Source organism: Epinephelus moara, chromosome 23 (genome assembly GCF_006386435.1).
Source record: "Epinephelus moara isolate mb chromosome 23, YSFRI_EMoa_1.0, whole genome shotgun sequence".
Lineage (NCBI taxonomy): Eukaryota > Metazoa > Chordata > Actinopteri > Perciformes > Serranidae > Epinephelus > Epinephelus moara.
In genome coordinates, this window is record NC_065528.1 from 9,261,159 (window position 1) to 9,278,672 (window position 17,514).

Here is a 17,514-nt window from a genome sequence, read left to right on the forward strand (position 1 = left end):
AAATACATTTATTTTATCAATTAGTTATTAACTTTTACTATTTTTAGCAACTTGCCCGATCGGGCAAGTGAGTTGTTAGTTTACATGCCCGACCTTGAGTTTTACTTGCCCCGGGCAATCGGGCAATCCTTATTGTTGAGCCCTGCACTAATCAAACAAACTGGACCGTGGGGTCAAGTGTACTTGGATCTGGGCCCAGGTTCCTGATGTGAAGGCCTCCTCGAAATGATGTGCTAAATTGATGTTGGGCACACCAGTAATTTATCAGATTAGTTTAATAATGACACTAATGACTGCTCTCAATGTTGAATGGCAATCTAGAATATCTAACGAGATTCAATTAATTTGTTTTATCTGGTATTTTCTATTGTTAGGGTTATATATTCTTCTTTTGAGTTCAAATTTTATGACAGCGTGGGATTATGCAGGAGAACTCCAGGTTTTGTAAATGGCAGCTGCACTTTCAACCACCTGTCAGACACAACAGACATCCATTTTAAATAATACAGCTGTCCACGCCGGCCCTGTAACAGCCTGTGTGTAGTCTTGAGTGTATGCCTGATTGTGTATTGGGCTAGGAGGCTAAGCAGAAGTGTGGCTGCAGCTGTTGGGCTGATGATCACGTGTTGCTTTTCTTGCAAGGCCAGTGCAGATGAGGTGTAAGGCACAGAAACACTAATAAGAAAATATAAACAAAGCATTAATAATGGTAAATATCATGGTAATGTTAATAATCATACTGTAATTAACCTAAGTGAAAGACACCAACAATAAGCTCGTTCTCTGTCCAGAGGCAGCTGTGGCCTCTCTCTGGTCTTCATCACAAAAGTCTCTCTGTACTCTACTGATACGATGTAATGACTCAGAGAAATTAACAGGTCAGGTCATCTTGTGCAGGTTTAACTGAACGTCTCCCCTCTCCTCATCCTCACAGCGTCCACCCGTAAGGTCTATGAGAAGAAGCTGCAGAGGCTCCTGGATGATGGTCCTGCACAGCTGCCTCAGCCAAAGCTGGTTCTCACTGAGATACAAGTCAACCACAACCATAACGGCAACTCCGAATCAGACCTGTACAGTGACAAGGAGGATGGTAAGAACAGTGTTACACCATTCATACTGATTATGTATGCCAGACACTATGGTAGGGTTAAGGTTTGTATACTAGCAATGTGATTATCTTAAATGTGTGCAGTAGGTATTCACTTTCTAAAGACTTTTACTTTGAAGTGCTTTATTATAATACATGTAATGTATAACCACAATGATATATTGTATGTGGAATGTTATTTAGGAAGATTAGCTGTCTTAACGTTGTTAAACATTTACACTGACAAAACCTTTCCAAAGCATATGGTATATTTTCAGATTCATGTCCCAACTTTTAGTTAAATAGGGCCAGATAGGTAACTCACAACACTACGCTTATTAACACCTAGCAAACATGGAGTTTTTCAAAGTACTTTTTGCATTAAAAAGAAATGCAAAGGCAAGGCAGTGTGTGAGAGTCCCCACTTGCATTTCAAAGTTTCAAGTCCGATATTTCCACTGTGCTGAAATGAATGGAAACTAATGGCGAGGAGGAGCTGACAATAAAAACCTTAACTATGTAAAATAACAATTTGTTGTTCATAATTAAACCCACCTGCATGTCCCTCAAGTAACAGTGTGTGACTGTGCTGTGTTTTGTCAGAAGTGGCAGCCCCACCAGAAGAACCAGAACCTGTGGCAGAACCTGAACCAGAACCTGAACCAGCTCCAGTGGTGGAGAGACCGGAGAGGAGCAGAGGGAAGACGCCCGTCACCACCCGCACCCGCAGCAGCCAGCACCAAACGGTGAGAACCAGCTTTCCAACAAACTGGACTGTCCTTGCACCACCTTTGAATGGAGGACACTTGATAGAGATGTTCCTGGTTTCTCCAATAATCGTCTGTCTGTTGTCATAGTGATAATAACGTCAATCTGCTGATGTGATGTAAATGTGTCGATACAGATGTGTCTGCCGCACTGTCTGATCGCAGTAGTTTGGGTGTTGACAGTGTGTCATTCCAGCGCAACAATAAACCACAATGATAGAGGAGCTGTATATTTCCTGGTGAAATTACAGGTTTGGAAACCCATGCTTGAAAGCCAAGTTGTAATGTTTCCATTTGGAGCCACTTGTAATTTGCCACCTTCTGACAGTTTTCTGTAATACCTAATTCCTTAACCATGTTTACTTAAAGTTACTCACTAGGAGCTGCTACATACATACAGTAAAGGTGCGCCTCACACCTAACGTGTTTTGGTTCAAGTGAACTCTGATGTGTTTCCCTGTTTGGTTTGGTTTGGTTTGTTTAGGTTGTTGGGAAAGCTGCTAATTTAACGCCAGTTTCACAGTGGACGCAGAAGCACCACAAAGCTCTGTGGCCTGCTCGCAATCTGCTCCGATAGTTTTGGCATCTGGTATATTATCTTCACGAAATTGTGGGTGGGTGGGGAGGTTGAGCCAGCGCAGGCAGAACTCTTCTTCCTCAGCAGCAGTTTGTGGAGTTCTGAGACACGCAGTGGTTAACCGATCAGTTAATCTGATCAGACTGAAACAGATCAGATCGATGGATGAGAGGAGCAGCTGTTTGTGAGTGAAAGCAAACTTTAGACCCAGTGCACTTAAGGTTGTTTCACTTTCACTGCGTCTGGTGGACTACTGCTCATTCCATGGAGCAACTAATAACCTAACGGCACATATAATCCAACAGCGTACCTAATGAACGGTCCAGCTCCAAAAATAGAAAATCAAAATGTGGCGGCAGCTATTGAAATCGTTGCGGGACGCCACAAATTAATGTGTGGAAACCCTGAGATGTGCTGAGTGTGTGTCCTACATCATGGATTCTTCAGTCGGCACTCCTCCTGTCATACTTGTATCTATGATTAAAATGTACCGCTAGGCATCTGAAGATGGACAAGCTATAATATCAACAGCTCTCACTTGTGACTAGCTAGCTTGTTATGATACAAGAAAAAAGACAGGTGTTCAGTTTTAGCAAGGAGAGGTCGAAGACACTAATTGTGTCGATGGAGGAGAGGAAACCCCACCTGTTATTAAGTGTTCTCATCAATTATTTGATTGAACCAATTGTTTTTCATTAAATTATTTATTTAAATTAACCATTTAAATTTAAAGACTCCATCACACAGTTTGAGTATCCTCTCAGTCATTGTATTTCAGTGTTCCTGTTGTTACCCATCTTCATCATCATCACCATGCAGACACATTTTTGGCAGTTACTTTAAATTTAGGAAAGGGTCTATGCCATTCTAACTAGGGATCACCGATTTTGCAATTCTGGCCGATAGCTGATACCGATATTTTTATATTGTTATTTACTTTGTTTCGTTGTTATTTATTACTCCTTCTGTGCCAGGGAAACAGAAATTTACAAGATTAAAAAATAACTGAACTGTTTTAAAGTCATTAAGCCTTTCATTACATTATCTTTAAATCAGCACAAATTCAATAATAGAAGTTTATAAAACAACCTTTAACGTAACCTTACACGTAAAAACACATTTAAAAAAAAAAAAAAGACTGCTTCAAGGGCCTTTTTACTGTATATATAATTCCCTCTTTACTATCTGTTTTATATTGCTTTGATAACATCAACAAATTTCACCGAAATGTCACATGAAACTGAAATAAGATAGGATTTCAGACTTGCAAAGTCTCTGTAATGAGGCCCCAGGTTGAAAACTAGCAACGTTTCCCTTTAAGCAGGTAGGATGGGACACCCAGCAGCTGGGGTTGATTATACAGTTTCCTCTAACCTTGGCAACGGAAGCGGTTTTTCATTTTATTGGAGCGCAGTCACACCGAGCTCAGTGTGAGTGTGTAGGTTCAGTGTATCAGCGCTGCTCGCTGCATGTCAGACTCAAAGCACATGATGTGGATTAGCTGCTGCCATGCACACGCGAGATGCTTCAGACCTCTTCACACACTGACTTTTCTCTTCAGTACCATTATCTGTTCTCTCTGACTTTGCTTCTGCTTGCTTCGACGTCCAGGTCTATATACAGTCACCGTAATCATAAAACCTTCGCCCTCTCCCAGTTTTGTTTGTTCTGTAGACATTCAAAATAGTCCAAAGTGTTATCAGATCCAGTGTTTGAATAGGCCCTTTAAGGAAATAGCAATGTGAAGTCATCTCCCATGTGTGTGTAATAGAGCAGTGTTACTGTGAATGTGATTGTGAGCAGCTCCTCCTGCTGTTCTCACTGTGAACGTGCACCTGTTGAACTCAGGCCTCCAGGAATGCTGCCAACAATAAACTGATATGAGCTGCGGAGGAGGAGCTGTGTGTGTATGTGTGTGTGTGTGTGTGTGTGTGTGTGTGTGTGTGTGCGTGTGCACACTGCAAATTTGGATTGGTGAGATACACCTGGGAAGGAGAACTGGTTTGATACTTAATCAGGACTAGTGTTCTTACTTCAGAAGGTTTTGGTACACTTTTTGGTTGTACATAGCCTAAACAGCATTTATCTTATACACAGGCCATCTGTTGTATATTCTTTTTTTGATGCTACTTCTTTTATCTTTTATTTTTTTGTTGTATATTGCAGTTCTTTTTTTCTATTGTGGCTACAGTACATTGCTGTTACTGGCTGTAATCTGTATTTCTGTTCCTCTAAATTCTTATCGTCCTCCTGGTACTTCTGTCTACTTTACATTCAATTATGGGATGTCTATCGGTCCTGGAAAAAGGATCCCCTCCTCTGTTGCTTCTGCTTCTCTTTATCACTCTGAGGACAGGGATTGGCATATGTTGCACAAATAGTAAAGAGACAAGTTTTTCTGCTGTAGAAATAGACTTGACTTGCCCTTAATATTATACACAATTACCCAGTTCGGTTTGATCAAAGCAACTTTAGTTTGGACAACAACTTTCACCCTAATTTAATCCGTGTATTTTTCAATAATTAATCAATCATCCAGTAATGAGAGCTGCAGGAGGAATCTCTGCATTGCTTGTTTAGTCCAAGCAACAGTCCAAAGTAGTGGTTGCTGATTAATCAGCGGCAATAGGACGTTTTGCAAAATATCATTATCAGGGTAACATGCCTCTTATAATGGCCGATGTGAAGTGGGTCGGGCGGTAATAAAATGAGCAAAAAGGAGTTCCCTTTGCAATGTGACTGTGTCTCAATGTATGTTCTTTATTTTGATAGGTATTTACAGAAGGTTTTTGGCAGAGACAGCCATATACACGCGAACATTAGTGACTGAGTGAAAGCCACCACTTCCTGTTTCATAGTAAAAGCCCTTTAGCGTAAGGCGGTCCAACCATATCCTAGGTTTTGACCTGGCCTTGTTTTTTATGTTTTATAAATCAGAGAGAGCATTTTGAAAACAAAAATTACTCCACTCTAAAGCATCTTGTTAGAAATTACACTTAAATCTTTTCAACCCTGTGAAATTAATCAAAATCATCTATCTTGATAAATGACTTCCAGGCTTGATGTTGGTTTTCCTGTTGATCAGCTAATTGGTTAATGAACTGTTTCAGCACTGTCTGTGGTGTTTTACAGAGCCCCAGGTAAGCTGTTTTCATGTCGGAGCACTTTACTTCAGGCCCTATGAATTTGTGTCTGAGTTGGGAATTAGCCCATCACAGTGCAAAAACACAGTTAGTGAAGTAAGTGTATCTTGTAGTGTTGTGTAATCCACTACAACACCACCATAGAGAACCTCACACCTTACCAGGATTAAAGCAGCACCTCCATGTCTCGACTAAAACTGTCACAAGTCTCACATGGCAGCATGTGCTGCCGAGCCATCAGATTGGATTGCATTCAGATGTTTGGCTGCCCCTGTTATTTTTTTCACCCTATGAAGAGTGAGCCTCATTTAACGCCGACTTCCTGGTGTTTCTAACCACAATGTTTAAATATAACATTTTGGATTACTGAAACTGAGCAGGGTGAGCCATCACAGGGATTATTTATGTCAGCACTTTAATATTTAATATTAGCACTTAAAAGAGCTATATGTAAGAAATCTAAAGCAAATAGTCGTAAAATCATCCTAATATGTCACAGAGACTAAGGAATAATGTTCATATAACATACTGATCTCACCGACAACAATAGTACAGCCAGAATATTCGCATTTAAAAAACATTTTTACAGTCCGCAAATCATGTTCATGTTTTGAATTTGTGTTTTGGCCTGTTGCGCCACCCACCGCCGTCTACCAGTCACGCAGTCAGTAGAGTCTCAGCATCAGTTACAGTTACGACTGAGCTACAGCAGCACGGCAAGCAGCATTAGCAGTGTCCCGGTACATAGCATTAGCAGCCGGCTCCTCCTCAGCTGTATCCCGGCAGCAGCGTTAGCAGCAGAGAAGCCGGACTTGCTCGAACGGTCCGCTGGAAAACCGAAGATCAAGGACGCGGCGACGCGGCCCTGCCACGGCAGCCGCCCGTGGGCAAACAAATCAGTCTCCAGCGTGCCGCTGTCCAGCAACCTCGAATCTGTAGGGGAGGGGGGGCGGACACGACTCGGGGCAGTATTTTGAATTTGAGTGCAGTAACCATTTTGGCCACATTCTTACATACAGCGCCTTTAATATTCCACGCCATATAGACTTTGATCAACCTGCGCTTAACTAAGCAAAAAACCATGAAGTTAATAGCATCAGATGCAGTACATATGGGTATGCATTGAAGAGTCACTGGACTGAAGGAGAAGCAGACATGAACTGTGATATATGGGCTATAAGTCAAAGAGTGGTATTCTTATTGTCTGCTGGAATGTGCATACCATGTGTTCAGAGAGACCAGTTGATGGATGATGAAGATGATGAAGAGCCTGCCCTGCACGTAAAGCGTAGATCCAGGAGGTCGTCCCATAGAATGGTGAATACTATACCCCCCTTACTCCACTCCTTTCACGCTGTAACCAATAAAACCCACTGGTGTACAGTTCCACACCCACTTCTCTGGTCAGGAATCTTTGTCCACCTGTGCACCTTCACACCTGGCTTCATTTTAGCTCCTCTAGCCGTGAGTCAAAGTACAAAACTGCCGCAGTTATCTGATAACTGCTGCCTAGATGTGATAACGGTATTCATCATGGCACTATAAAAGACAAGGATTCATTGGCTAATGTGTTTCATACTGACTTATTCACTTAAGTTACAAACAACAAAAGTACTTATTCATCTTTCTGTGCTTTGCACCTCCTCTCTGTTTCACTTGTCCTCTCTTGCTACAGTTATCACTTCCTGTCCACCGTTCTTCCCATACTCTGTCCATAGTTCTGGTTTTCTGTCCCAGCAGATAGTGCCTGAGGATCTCAGGCCTGTATTGACAGATCAAGTCTCGTCGGAGTCCAAAGGGAGGGTTCATCACAGACTGGACAGTCCAGCTCGGGCTGAACCTCCCTCTTCTTCATCCAGACCTGCTCAGGTAGCTCTGGGCCTTTGCCACTGTGGCTGTTTGTTTACTCACTGATAACTGCACAGACTCATGGCTCTGTTCCACCATCTACCAATCTGTTGAAGAGATGGGTGCTTTTCTTTAAACATCTTGTCTCAAACTGCACCTAGGGGTAGCCATGTGTTGACAAATATGTGTGTAATCAACCAGGTTGTTGGTCACATGTGGGTTACATTTGACTTGCTTCTTTGCCACGGTGATGGACTAGCACAACCTTCAGGAACTTTTGAGGCTTTTTAGTGCTTTGTCAATTTATTTTCCTGTATCAATCCTTGGTGATAGTCTCAGGTTTGTTTAATTTGCTGATACGACTGCCTCAGGCTACATCCACACTAATACATTTTCATTTTAAAATGCATTGCTGTTGCTTCGTTATTGCCTAGCATGCACACTACTCCAGTTACTTGGAACCCCTAGAACAGCCACTGTAAAACACAGTGACCCCATTGTAGTTTGAAAACTTCCAGGTTGCTTTTTATTCTGGACAGATAAGAAAATGCGTGTTACCGTTTTCAAAATCTCCTTTGCTACAGAAAACAATAACAACCTCCAACTTACACATTGAAAACGGCAAGTTTTGACGAAGATTTGGATCGTTCAGTGAGGCATGCCCGCTTTGTTCTTTCGGTGAATTGTTGTTAAGATCTACAACGAATAAAACAACTTGTCAACACACCTCAGACTCCGTCTGGGCTTTTCTGAGGTGCATTGACAACATTGGCTCTCATGCCCAATGTTGTTTTGGTGTCTGACACATCTCGAGTCAGACTATACCCGAGTATGATCCTTTTTGCACCAGAGGTCTGATCTCGAACCATCTCAGTTCCCCGCCAGATCGGCAAACTTTCTGTTGCCACCCTCTCCAGAGCCGCTCTCCTCCCATAGAGTCTGCACAGTTAGCATTAGTTGACACAGCAGCAGGGCTAAAGTCCAGCACTAAGCTGGTATCCCATCGATACAAGAACGCCTCAATTTTGTGAAACCCATTAAAAATTTAGCCCTGTCACTGTGTTCGTTTCCTCCTGACACTATTTTACAAGAGCACTATTACTGCATCCCGGGCTTAGTGCCACCCAGGATGATTGTGATTGGTTTAGAGAAATAAAAACAAGCCAAAGGGTTTTTTTCTATATGGTGATTGTAGACCTTTCTCAAGTGCTGTGTGGATTGGTCTGGCTACACAAGACTATAGCTTGGGTACATATCTTATGTGATTGTATCCTTCCTGTGTTGGCAGTACTTTCCCATCGCCATGACTTCCTCTGGTGATGGATAATGCTGCTGGCAGGCACCGCTCTGATATGTTACGTATTTGCTTTACAACAACTTCCAATCTGTTTTCCGCCACCTTGATCGGCCTATAGTTATATTACTTTCAGTAACGGTTCCACCTCATCATCAGTCCAAACAAAGCAAACTCTGGTCTTACTTTTTCACCATATCCCTAGTATTTCCTTAACTAAGCAACCAACCACAGAGAAGACAACCTGCTTCCTGTTTACACCTGCACGCACATGCCTGGTGTACCTGAATACTCGTGATATGCGTTGTCAGGCCTCTTAGTATGGATGGAGATTATTTCCGCAGCGGTGCTAAAATGCTTGTGTGTATGGAGATTGAAGTTGGAGAGCCAGTTTGTAGAGTCCTTGAAGAAAGTGTCTGCTTGCTCACCTTCTGTCTTAAACCTGTAGCTCCGAGAGGAAAAGCCACAGCTGAGTCTTCCTAAACTCAGCAAGGATTCATCTCACAAGCCAGTCGCTCTGCTCAACACCGCTCTGCTAGAGGTTAGCACCTGTCTGTTTAACACAAAATGACATTTGGCATGTCCACAGCATCATATCAGCAAACCTGAGTAACAGTTAATCAGTCAGCACAGTGGTGATGAATTTCGGGGAATAGCACAGAGTGGGGTGGTGAGCATGGCTCTGTGTCTGTGTCTGTGTGTCTGTGTGTCTGTGTGTGTGTGTGTGTGTGTGTGTGTGTGTGTGTGTGTGTGTGTGTGTGTGTGTGTGTGAGATGTAGACAGAGTGTAAGGCTTCAGCCTGAATTCTGATTCATTCTTTCTGATCTTGTGTATTTGTGTTGGTGTCTCAGGAACCTGAGCCAAGTATCAAACCTTTACGTCCAGCAGCTGCGGTGCGTAGAATTTGTTTAACACTAATCACTGAAATAATTTATATCTAGTGTGTTTAGTATAATGGTAAGTTCCTCTTCTTTCCCTCATTTTTGTACATTTCTGAGCATGTATGTGTAATAATCTAGTCTGTGTTCATCAGGCAGGCTCTTTGATTTGTACTAAACAGAGTCCAAGGCCAGCTGCCAAGCCATCGTGCCCTTCCTCCCCTTTGGTTCAACTCGCCAAAATCGATGCAGTCACCTTTAGCCCCATGAGTAACATCTCACCCATTAAGAGACAAGAGAGCCACTGGTCAGACCAGTTTGGATCTAAGCCCGGTGGTGTCTCTGCAGCACTGGTACAGCTCTACTCAGACATATGTGGTGGCTGCTTTTCCTACTTTCCCTTTTTTTTCTTGTCCTTCACTCGTGCTTCTCTCTGACACTTGGATCTGAATGGTGCATTGTCTCTGGTTAAACATAAAGAGTTGAAACTCTCAGTCTGTACCAGTATGGGGTTGTTAATGATCAATCTCTCAGTTGTGTGTGCAGCTGTTGAGGCTCTTTGCAGTAACAGTTGTGTGACAGCTGAACTGTTAGCTGGTTAAACAACCTTGACACACAGTCACACACGTTGTTTGTGAGCAGGAGGAGTGTGTCCCTCCAGATGTCCTGCTGCATGAAAGGAGGCAGCAGAAAATCACCAGCTTCCTGTCAACATGCAGCCCTTTGAAGACGCTCAACTGCACGTCCACGCTGTCCAAGGATGTGTTAGTGAGACAGGTAGACTGTTACCCTGCAGGGACTGTGTTCTGTGTCACATTCACAAGGTGGTTCAGTAGTCAACATGGTGGTTGGCTCAGCCTTTTGTTTGAAGTGGTCACATGGTGAGAGGTGTCTAATATCAAGCAGGGCGCCCTCTGCTGGTCCAAACATGCACCTACAGGTGGTTGCAGTGTGAAGTAATTAGGAGGATTTTCCCTTTGCATCTGTGTTAGCTCTTTAAATCATGCTCTCTGTGCTCATTTTGTCTTTCAGGTTGAGAAAATTGCAGCCAGCGAGCAAGCCCCCAAAGTGGAGGAGACTGACATTCTGAAGGAGCTGTTCCCCAATGACATCAATAGTCCAACAGGAATCACGTAAGTAACTGATAGTCATTAATGCTTTTTTCCTGTCTAAAAAAATTAGTCACCCTAATGTGATGTGTCCAACCAGCAGTCAGATATCTTAACCTATTCAAGTTAAAGGGATAGTGCACCCAAAAATGAAAATTCAGCCATTATCTACTCACCCATGTGCCGAGGGAGGCTCAGGTGAAGTTTTAGAGTCCTCACATCCCTTGCGGAGATCCCAGGGGAGAGGGGGTAGCAACAAAACTCCACCTAATGCAGGCTAATGGCACCCCAGATTAAAACGCCCAAAAAACACATAACTGAAAACACAAAATATCTCCATACTGCTCGTCCGTAGTGATCCAAGTGTCCTGAAGCCCCGACATAAAAAGTTGTTTGGAAAAACGTAATCTAAACTCTGTTTTTAGCCTCATTGTAGCCTGTAGCTCTAACTGCCTCTCTGTAGACCACGCTCACATGTGTGCGCTTGCGCAAGACCGTGAGACATGGGCACCGCCTTCATGTGTGTTCACGTGCTTTCGCACACAAGCGCGCACACGTGAGCTTGGTGTACACAGAGGCAGTTAGAGCAGTCATCAAACCTGAGCAAACCTGTCAGTCCATATGACTTCATGTCTACAGTTCTTGTGTAATAAGCAGAGTTGGGTAAGGGTTACTTTAAAAGTAATCAAAGTACTTTACTGCGTTACTTTAAAAAAAAGTAACCAGTTACTTTACTGCGTTATTCCTTGAGTAAAGTAACTCAAGTACTTTTAAAGTACTTCCAATGTTACTCCCTGAGAAAAGTAACTCAAGCAGTTAATGACCAAAGTTATGGACCACTTGCCCTTCATTGAGATCCAATTCTCCCATCACAGCCGTCACTTTGACCAGTAGAAACACAGAACGATCTGCTGCCGTAGACAACTGTATGACAACAACACCCCAGCATTTTTAATATTTCCTCTAGGGATGTTACCACACAGAGTAAAAGGGGGAACTGATGGTGTGAAACAGCAGAGGCACTTTGTCAACCCGCTGAGTTAACGTTACTGTCATTAGCATCAAGCTAGCAAACAATGTTACATCCTCACGGCCTTTTGAAGTTGCCTGAGGAAGACTATTTGGGTCGAAACGTTGCATTTTAGTCAATAAAGTAAACTGGGAGCTCTAATTCAGTGTGCGGATTTTCTTCTTCTTTCTGCATGGACCCCTATTATCTAGCATCTCACCAAAAACAGGGTTGGATGTGTGCACAACTACTCTGTCTTCTGTACATCCTCACGGTCGGACATAAAGTAATAACATTAACAAATAGCGGCGGGGCTTTTACTCACCACAACTGCAGAGGCTCCCAGCTTCATTTGAAACAGACTACATTATAGATGGTCCGTTATTTATTAATCCTTCTGTGTCTTTATATATTTACTTTTTATCCACTCCCGTTGTCTTCATAAAGTTAACATATTGCATCCTCATTTCAAACTCAACACTTCCTGATTTTCCTTCAAATTAAAAGCCCCTTATAACCTCGGCTGAGAGAATCCCTCCATTTTCTAAATAGGCTTTTATTGTGAAACATTTGTATGAACTTGGTTGTGGAGGTTACAGTAGCTTGAATGTTTACATACAGTACTTCAAATGAAGCTCCTGCCATCTGCTGACGCTTTTAGGTGACTACAGCAACATGTCGGCTGGCACATGAACAAACACAGTGACTCAAATAATAGTAAAAGTAATAAAAACAGGACAAGAATAACCCCATGACATCACACACGTCATGAAAGACGACCGGGGATAATTGGTGAGTACTGTCATGTAGTGCTTCATGTCTGTTGGCCAAGTCACGGCCCGATTTTATGACACAATCATGTAATGTGACATAGTGACTTTCAGAACGGGCAGAAAAGTCGTGTAGTGTGTACCAGGCATAATGCAAGTCCTGAGTCTGACCTGTCTGTCAGCGAGTCCTCCTCCACCTTTTTTTATACTCCACCGTAGACAATGGCAGCATTTCTTCTACCACGTAGCTGGCCACAAGCTTCATGACTTCTTTCGGACTGATAGGTTTAACGTTATCTCCGTTATTAGAACCAAACGACAGCCGTTGCTGTTTCGGAACCAGCGTTCTAAAAGTAACGGAAGTAACTGATGGCTTGTGTAGTGTAAGATTTAATCATTAATCATTAATCAGTAAAGTTGATTAAGGTTGAAGTTCATATAGTAATGTTTTTATGTATCCATGTATGGCAAAACACCTTTACACAAGTTTGTATTCATATATTGAAAACACACATACATACCATAGCATGTACTGCCTGGAAGTGTAATAATAGACACACACACACTCTAAGGTTTTTATATTGCATGAAGGCACAGGGGACCTTATAGAAATAGTCCCCAAGTTCCATATGTTTTTTAAAAAATAGTGTGAACCCGAGTTCAAACCTAATGGTGGGAGAGTTTGGGGATTTCCAGGCCGGGAGAAAAAGATTACACCATTAAGACATGCCTGGGCATGTTTGGGACAAAAGCAAAAAGGCCTGCCACCAATAGGTTTGGGCTCAGGTAGGAAGGGCTAAAAGAAAGAGGGTGGAGATTCTCTCGAATCTTCACCAGCATAAAAGGGAGAGCTCAGAAAGTGAAACTTCAGTCTTGCTCCGGAGCCTGACTCATGAGTTGTATGTGTTGAAGCTTGTCAACACATTAAACTCAATTGGAGCGTTACTTTGTAACGCGTTATACCCAACTCTGGTAATAAGTCAGTGAGAACAAGAACTAAGAAACAATGATGGATCTGTAATGTATCTTTAGATTGTTTGCTGTGCTTTAAGATACTAAAACAGTTCATCTCACCCTCAGAAACAATGACTGTGAAATCCTTGTCTTTTGTAGCGCCACCTGTCGACGACCCATTAAAGGAGCTGCCCGGCGTCCAATCAAGTCCAGTGACCTGTGGAACAACGAAAACTTCCTCTTCTCTCCAAAAACCACCAAGACAACCAGCTCCTCCTCCACCTACACAGAGAGCTGCATTGTCAACAGAGTCAGCAGCCTGCCCCCCTCTGCCTCTTCTACCTCCACCTCCTCTTTCACTACCACCTCTGCCTCCCCTTCCTCCAGGCTTCTGTCTGCAGCTCCCCCTGCAGGTCAGACCAAAGCAGCGCCCCGTGGCATGTCTCTGTGGATAAAGCTGTTCCTGCTGGCCATTGTGGCTGCCTTCCTGTTCCTGGTTTACCAAGCCATGGAGACCAACTCCATCAACCCTTTTGGCACCTCAGACACAGAAGTGGCCAGCAGTGGCAGCACAGCATAGAGAGCACAGGAAGAATCTGAGGGAGAAACAGAAGCCTGCCTGCTTCTATTTTTTCTTTTTTTTTTTTCCAAGTGTGAATCTGCATTGTAGCCATTTTGTTCCTGGGCGCTGTGAAATCATCTGACATCTTTGCCCTTTTTTCCTCAAGATTTTGTCTTTTTCTTTCAATTTCTAAATCAGTTTTCAGTGAATACCTTAAGAGACGCGACTTAGCCGTTTCATTGACACTTCAGTGATCTCCATGACATGTTGTGAAAGGACAGTGCCTCCCGTGCCGTCGGTCTGTGAGGTTACGACAAAGCCAGCCACACACAGTAGCTTTCATAGAAATATGTGAACTCACTTTTTATTGCCATGTTTTTTTATGTCATGTTTGCATGGTGCGTGTGTGTACGTATGTTTGTATTGAATGCGTGTGGTTGCGATTTTTTTTCACACTTTGCCTTAGTGTCTGTCTCTGTTGGTCATTAACAGCCTTGAAGATGGAGTTTGAACCTGTATTTTTGTTTTGTACCTTACTTGACCATCTTTGTTAATGAGACAGGGAGGCTTGTTATTATAATCCAAATATTTCTGAATATTCTTAAACCCAAAACCAATATTTTCTTAATGTTCTCTTCTAATAAACTGAATGTCCCTATGTATTCTACTTTATTATGTATTCACTGTCACAAATACTGAATATCCACTCAATAAAATATTATGTTGTTACTGTGCCTGTAAGAGCATTTTATTCACAAAAATGTGTGTGTGTGCACTGTAAAAAAAAAATTTAAAAAATACAAAAATGTAAACATTTTAAAGCAACAAATACATTTTTAGTGAGACATTTTAACTGAATTCTCCAAGCATTGGAGAAGGGGTTTGTGTGACCCTGGAAGGTGTAGGTCAGGGGCAGGGGCAATAGCTCCTGGTACAGACTCTCAAGGCAAAGAGGTGCCAGGGGTCGGACAGGGCTAAGAGCCATTCATTGACCCTACATGAATCAGCCAGAAAAGAGCTGCAGCATTTTGCTGAAAAAAGGGAAAACTGGGGCCCTCTCCTGGAGCCAGACTTGGGAAGGGAGCTCGCTGTGAGTGTTTGGTGGACAGGTCTTGACCTTTGGAGCTAAGCCAGACACAGCCTGAAAAACCTACATGCAGACAAAAGCAGGTATGTAGGCGACGGTGTGCTGACCCTTGGCATAATAGACTGGCCTTAGGGACATGGAACATCATCTTTTTGGTGGGGAACTGGAGAAGGTGCTTGAGGTGGATTGGTATTGGTACCAGCTAGTGGTAACCAATGTCATCAGGTCCTCTGGCAAGAACCTATAGAAGGGCTATTTATTCTTCTTCTTCAGTATTTAAACCCAGCTGTTTAAGACGGCTAATTGCATATTGGATACACAACATTGTAGGCTAGACAATGTCATACATGTTACAATGACCACCAGAAGCTCAGACTTTTGCATTTTGTTTTATCTTTTACACAAAAACTGTTATATACAGTATATTCCAGTAAATGTATGTTTAACTCCTGTTCCAGCAAGGATATACTGTACATAGTGTACAGACAGGGAGAGGAATGTGGTATAAATAGGGGCCCAGCAGCTCATTCCAGCCTCAGGGGCCCTACACAGACTTTAATATGCTGCTTAAAGGGGAAAAAAGAGATCAATACACCACTTACATCCCACGACTTTTCCCCATGTTAGATGACCAGTAGTTCTTCCTGTAAACGATACAAAATAGATTTTAATGTGTCATCATCAAGAAAAGTGTTTGTTATCTAATGTCAATGTTAACTGTAATTGAAAGACCACCATTTGCACACAGCCACGACAAAGGTGTGTGTTCCAGTCCATCTACGGAGAGTTTATTCTGAATCTCCAGATGGGCTTCGTCAGGCCCACATGATGCTATAAGGGTGTTTTCACACTTGGTCCTTTTCAGCCCTCTAAACGGACTCAGACCTGTGACTCAGGTTTCGGTTCGCTTCAAGTCGGCAGTGCGGTTCACTTAACCTGTGCATTGTGAACACAAAACGCTCAGGGTCCACTTTGCCTTTTTGTTAATGTATTGTAGCCCTCCAGGCTTGCCGTAGACAGATCATACGCTATTTCAGTGGGACGCATAATAGACAAAACGGAACAACGGCCACAGGTAACAACAGCACGACCAGTGGACGAGGAGCACTTTGGTCTGACGATGGAACAACTGCACTCCTTCAGATATGGAACGAGGAAAACATCAAACGGCAACTGTCCACAACGCACAGAAATGCTAAGGTTTTCCTCCATTTTTAAGTACATAACCGCACTGCAGTGCCACATCAACGTAAAAACAAAACAACATCAATATATATTATAGGCTATAGTGTGAGAAAGAGGACTGAGACTCCACCAGAGCTGAAGTGGACCAACGAGAGATCTGAGTCCTCTTTCATATGAACTGACAATGTGAACTCAAGAAGAACTGAGTCCCTTTTCTGTCGGTCCACTTTTTGGTCCACTTAAAGAGGACTGAGTTTGGTTCATTTGAAAAGAACCAAGTGTGAAAACACCCTAAGACAGGGGTGTGGACTCAGGTCACATGACTTGGACTCAAGTCAGACTCAAGTCACAAATTTGATGACTTTGGACTCGACAAAATTGAAAGAGACGGAATTAACACCAATGTCTTGTGACTTCACTTGGACTTGAGCTGATTGACTTGAAAACACCTGATACCCTCCTCCAAGGCCAAAGATTAAAAAGTATGCTATTTAAAATGTTCATTCATTCATTAATTCATCTTCTAACCGCTTCATCCTCTTGGGGGTCGCGGGGGGGCTGGAGCCTATCCCAGCTGACATTGGGCAAGAGGCAGGGTACACCCTGGACAGGTCGCCAGACTATCACAGGGCTGACACATAGAGACAGACAACCATTCACACTCACATTCACACCTATGGACAATTTAGAGTCACCAATTAACCTAGTCCCCAATCTGCATGTCTTTGGACTGTGGGAGGAAGCCGGAGTGCCCGGAGAGAACATGCAAACTCCACACAGAGGGGCTCCCACACCCGGGATCGAACCGGCAACCTTCTTGCTGTAAGGCGACAGTGCTAACCACCACACCACCGTGCCGCCCTATTTAAAATGTTCCACTAATTAATTCATTTCTCTATTTTCCTGTGTCATCTAATGTTAACATTAATCACTCCCAAGAAGTCCACATTTAATTCCCGAGATCCACTTTGTATGAGCCAACCTCACAACATCCAATCGATTTACAGGAGAGAACCACGAAGAACTAATGGAATGTTAACACCAGTTGGAAAAGGGATAGGCCCGCCAAAGATAATTTTGTTTGCGTATAAAAACTACATGGTGATCAAGAACAAATAGCAGTATGCAAAAGTGCGGATCGAAAATTAAAGACAGACGCAGCAACGTCCAACTTCGTACGACATTTGAAGTTGTACAAAGAATAGTAAGCCGATGTTAATATAAACATAGTTAGCAAGCTAATG

General features: G+C 42.8%; 1 protein-coding gene across 5 annotated transcripts in view; it reads left to right on the top strand.

Annotated features, from left to right (window-relative positions):
• Positions 1-14,732, top strand: part of tmpoa (thymopoietin a) — a 32,154-nt gene extending 17,422 nt beyond the window's left edge. The window contains exons 1-8 of one of the 5 annotated variants that reach the window (XM_050035953.1): positions 6,800-6,891; positions 7,315-7,443; positions 9,165-9,257; positions 9,568-9,609; positions 9,777-9,947; positions 10,237-10,371; positions 10,627-10,727; positions 13,596-14,732. In XM_050035953.1, the coding sequence (XP_049891910.1) occupies positions 6,820-6,891; positions 7,315-7,443; positions 9,165-9,257; positions 9,568-9,609; positions 9,777-9,947; positions 10,237-10,371; positions 10,627-10,727; positions 13,596-14,016 (1,164 nt within the window). In that variant the 5' untranslated portion in view covers positions 6,800-6,819 and the 3' untranslated portion in view covers positions 14,017-14,732. Of the gene's footprint in view, positions 1-934; positions 1,091-1,690; positions 1,834-6,736; positions 7,444-9,164; positions 9,258-9,567; positions 9,610-9,749; positions 9,948-10,236; positions 10,372-10,626; positions 10,728-13,595 lie in introns of those variants that run through there. The other 4 variants (XM_050035952.1, XM_050035954.1, XM_050035957.1 and 1 more) reach the window with 4 other exon arrangements.
• The last annotated feature ends 2,782 nt before the right edge of the window (positions 14,733-17,514 follow it).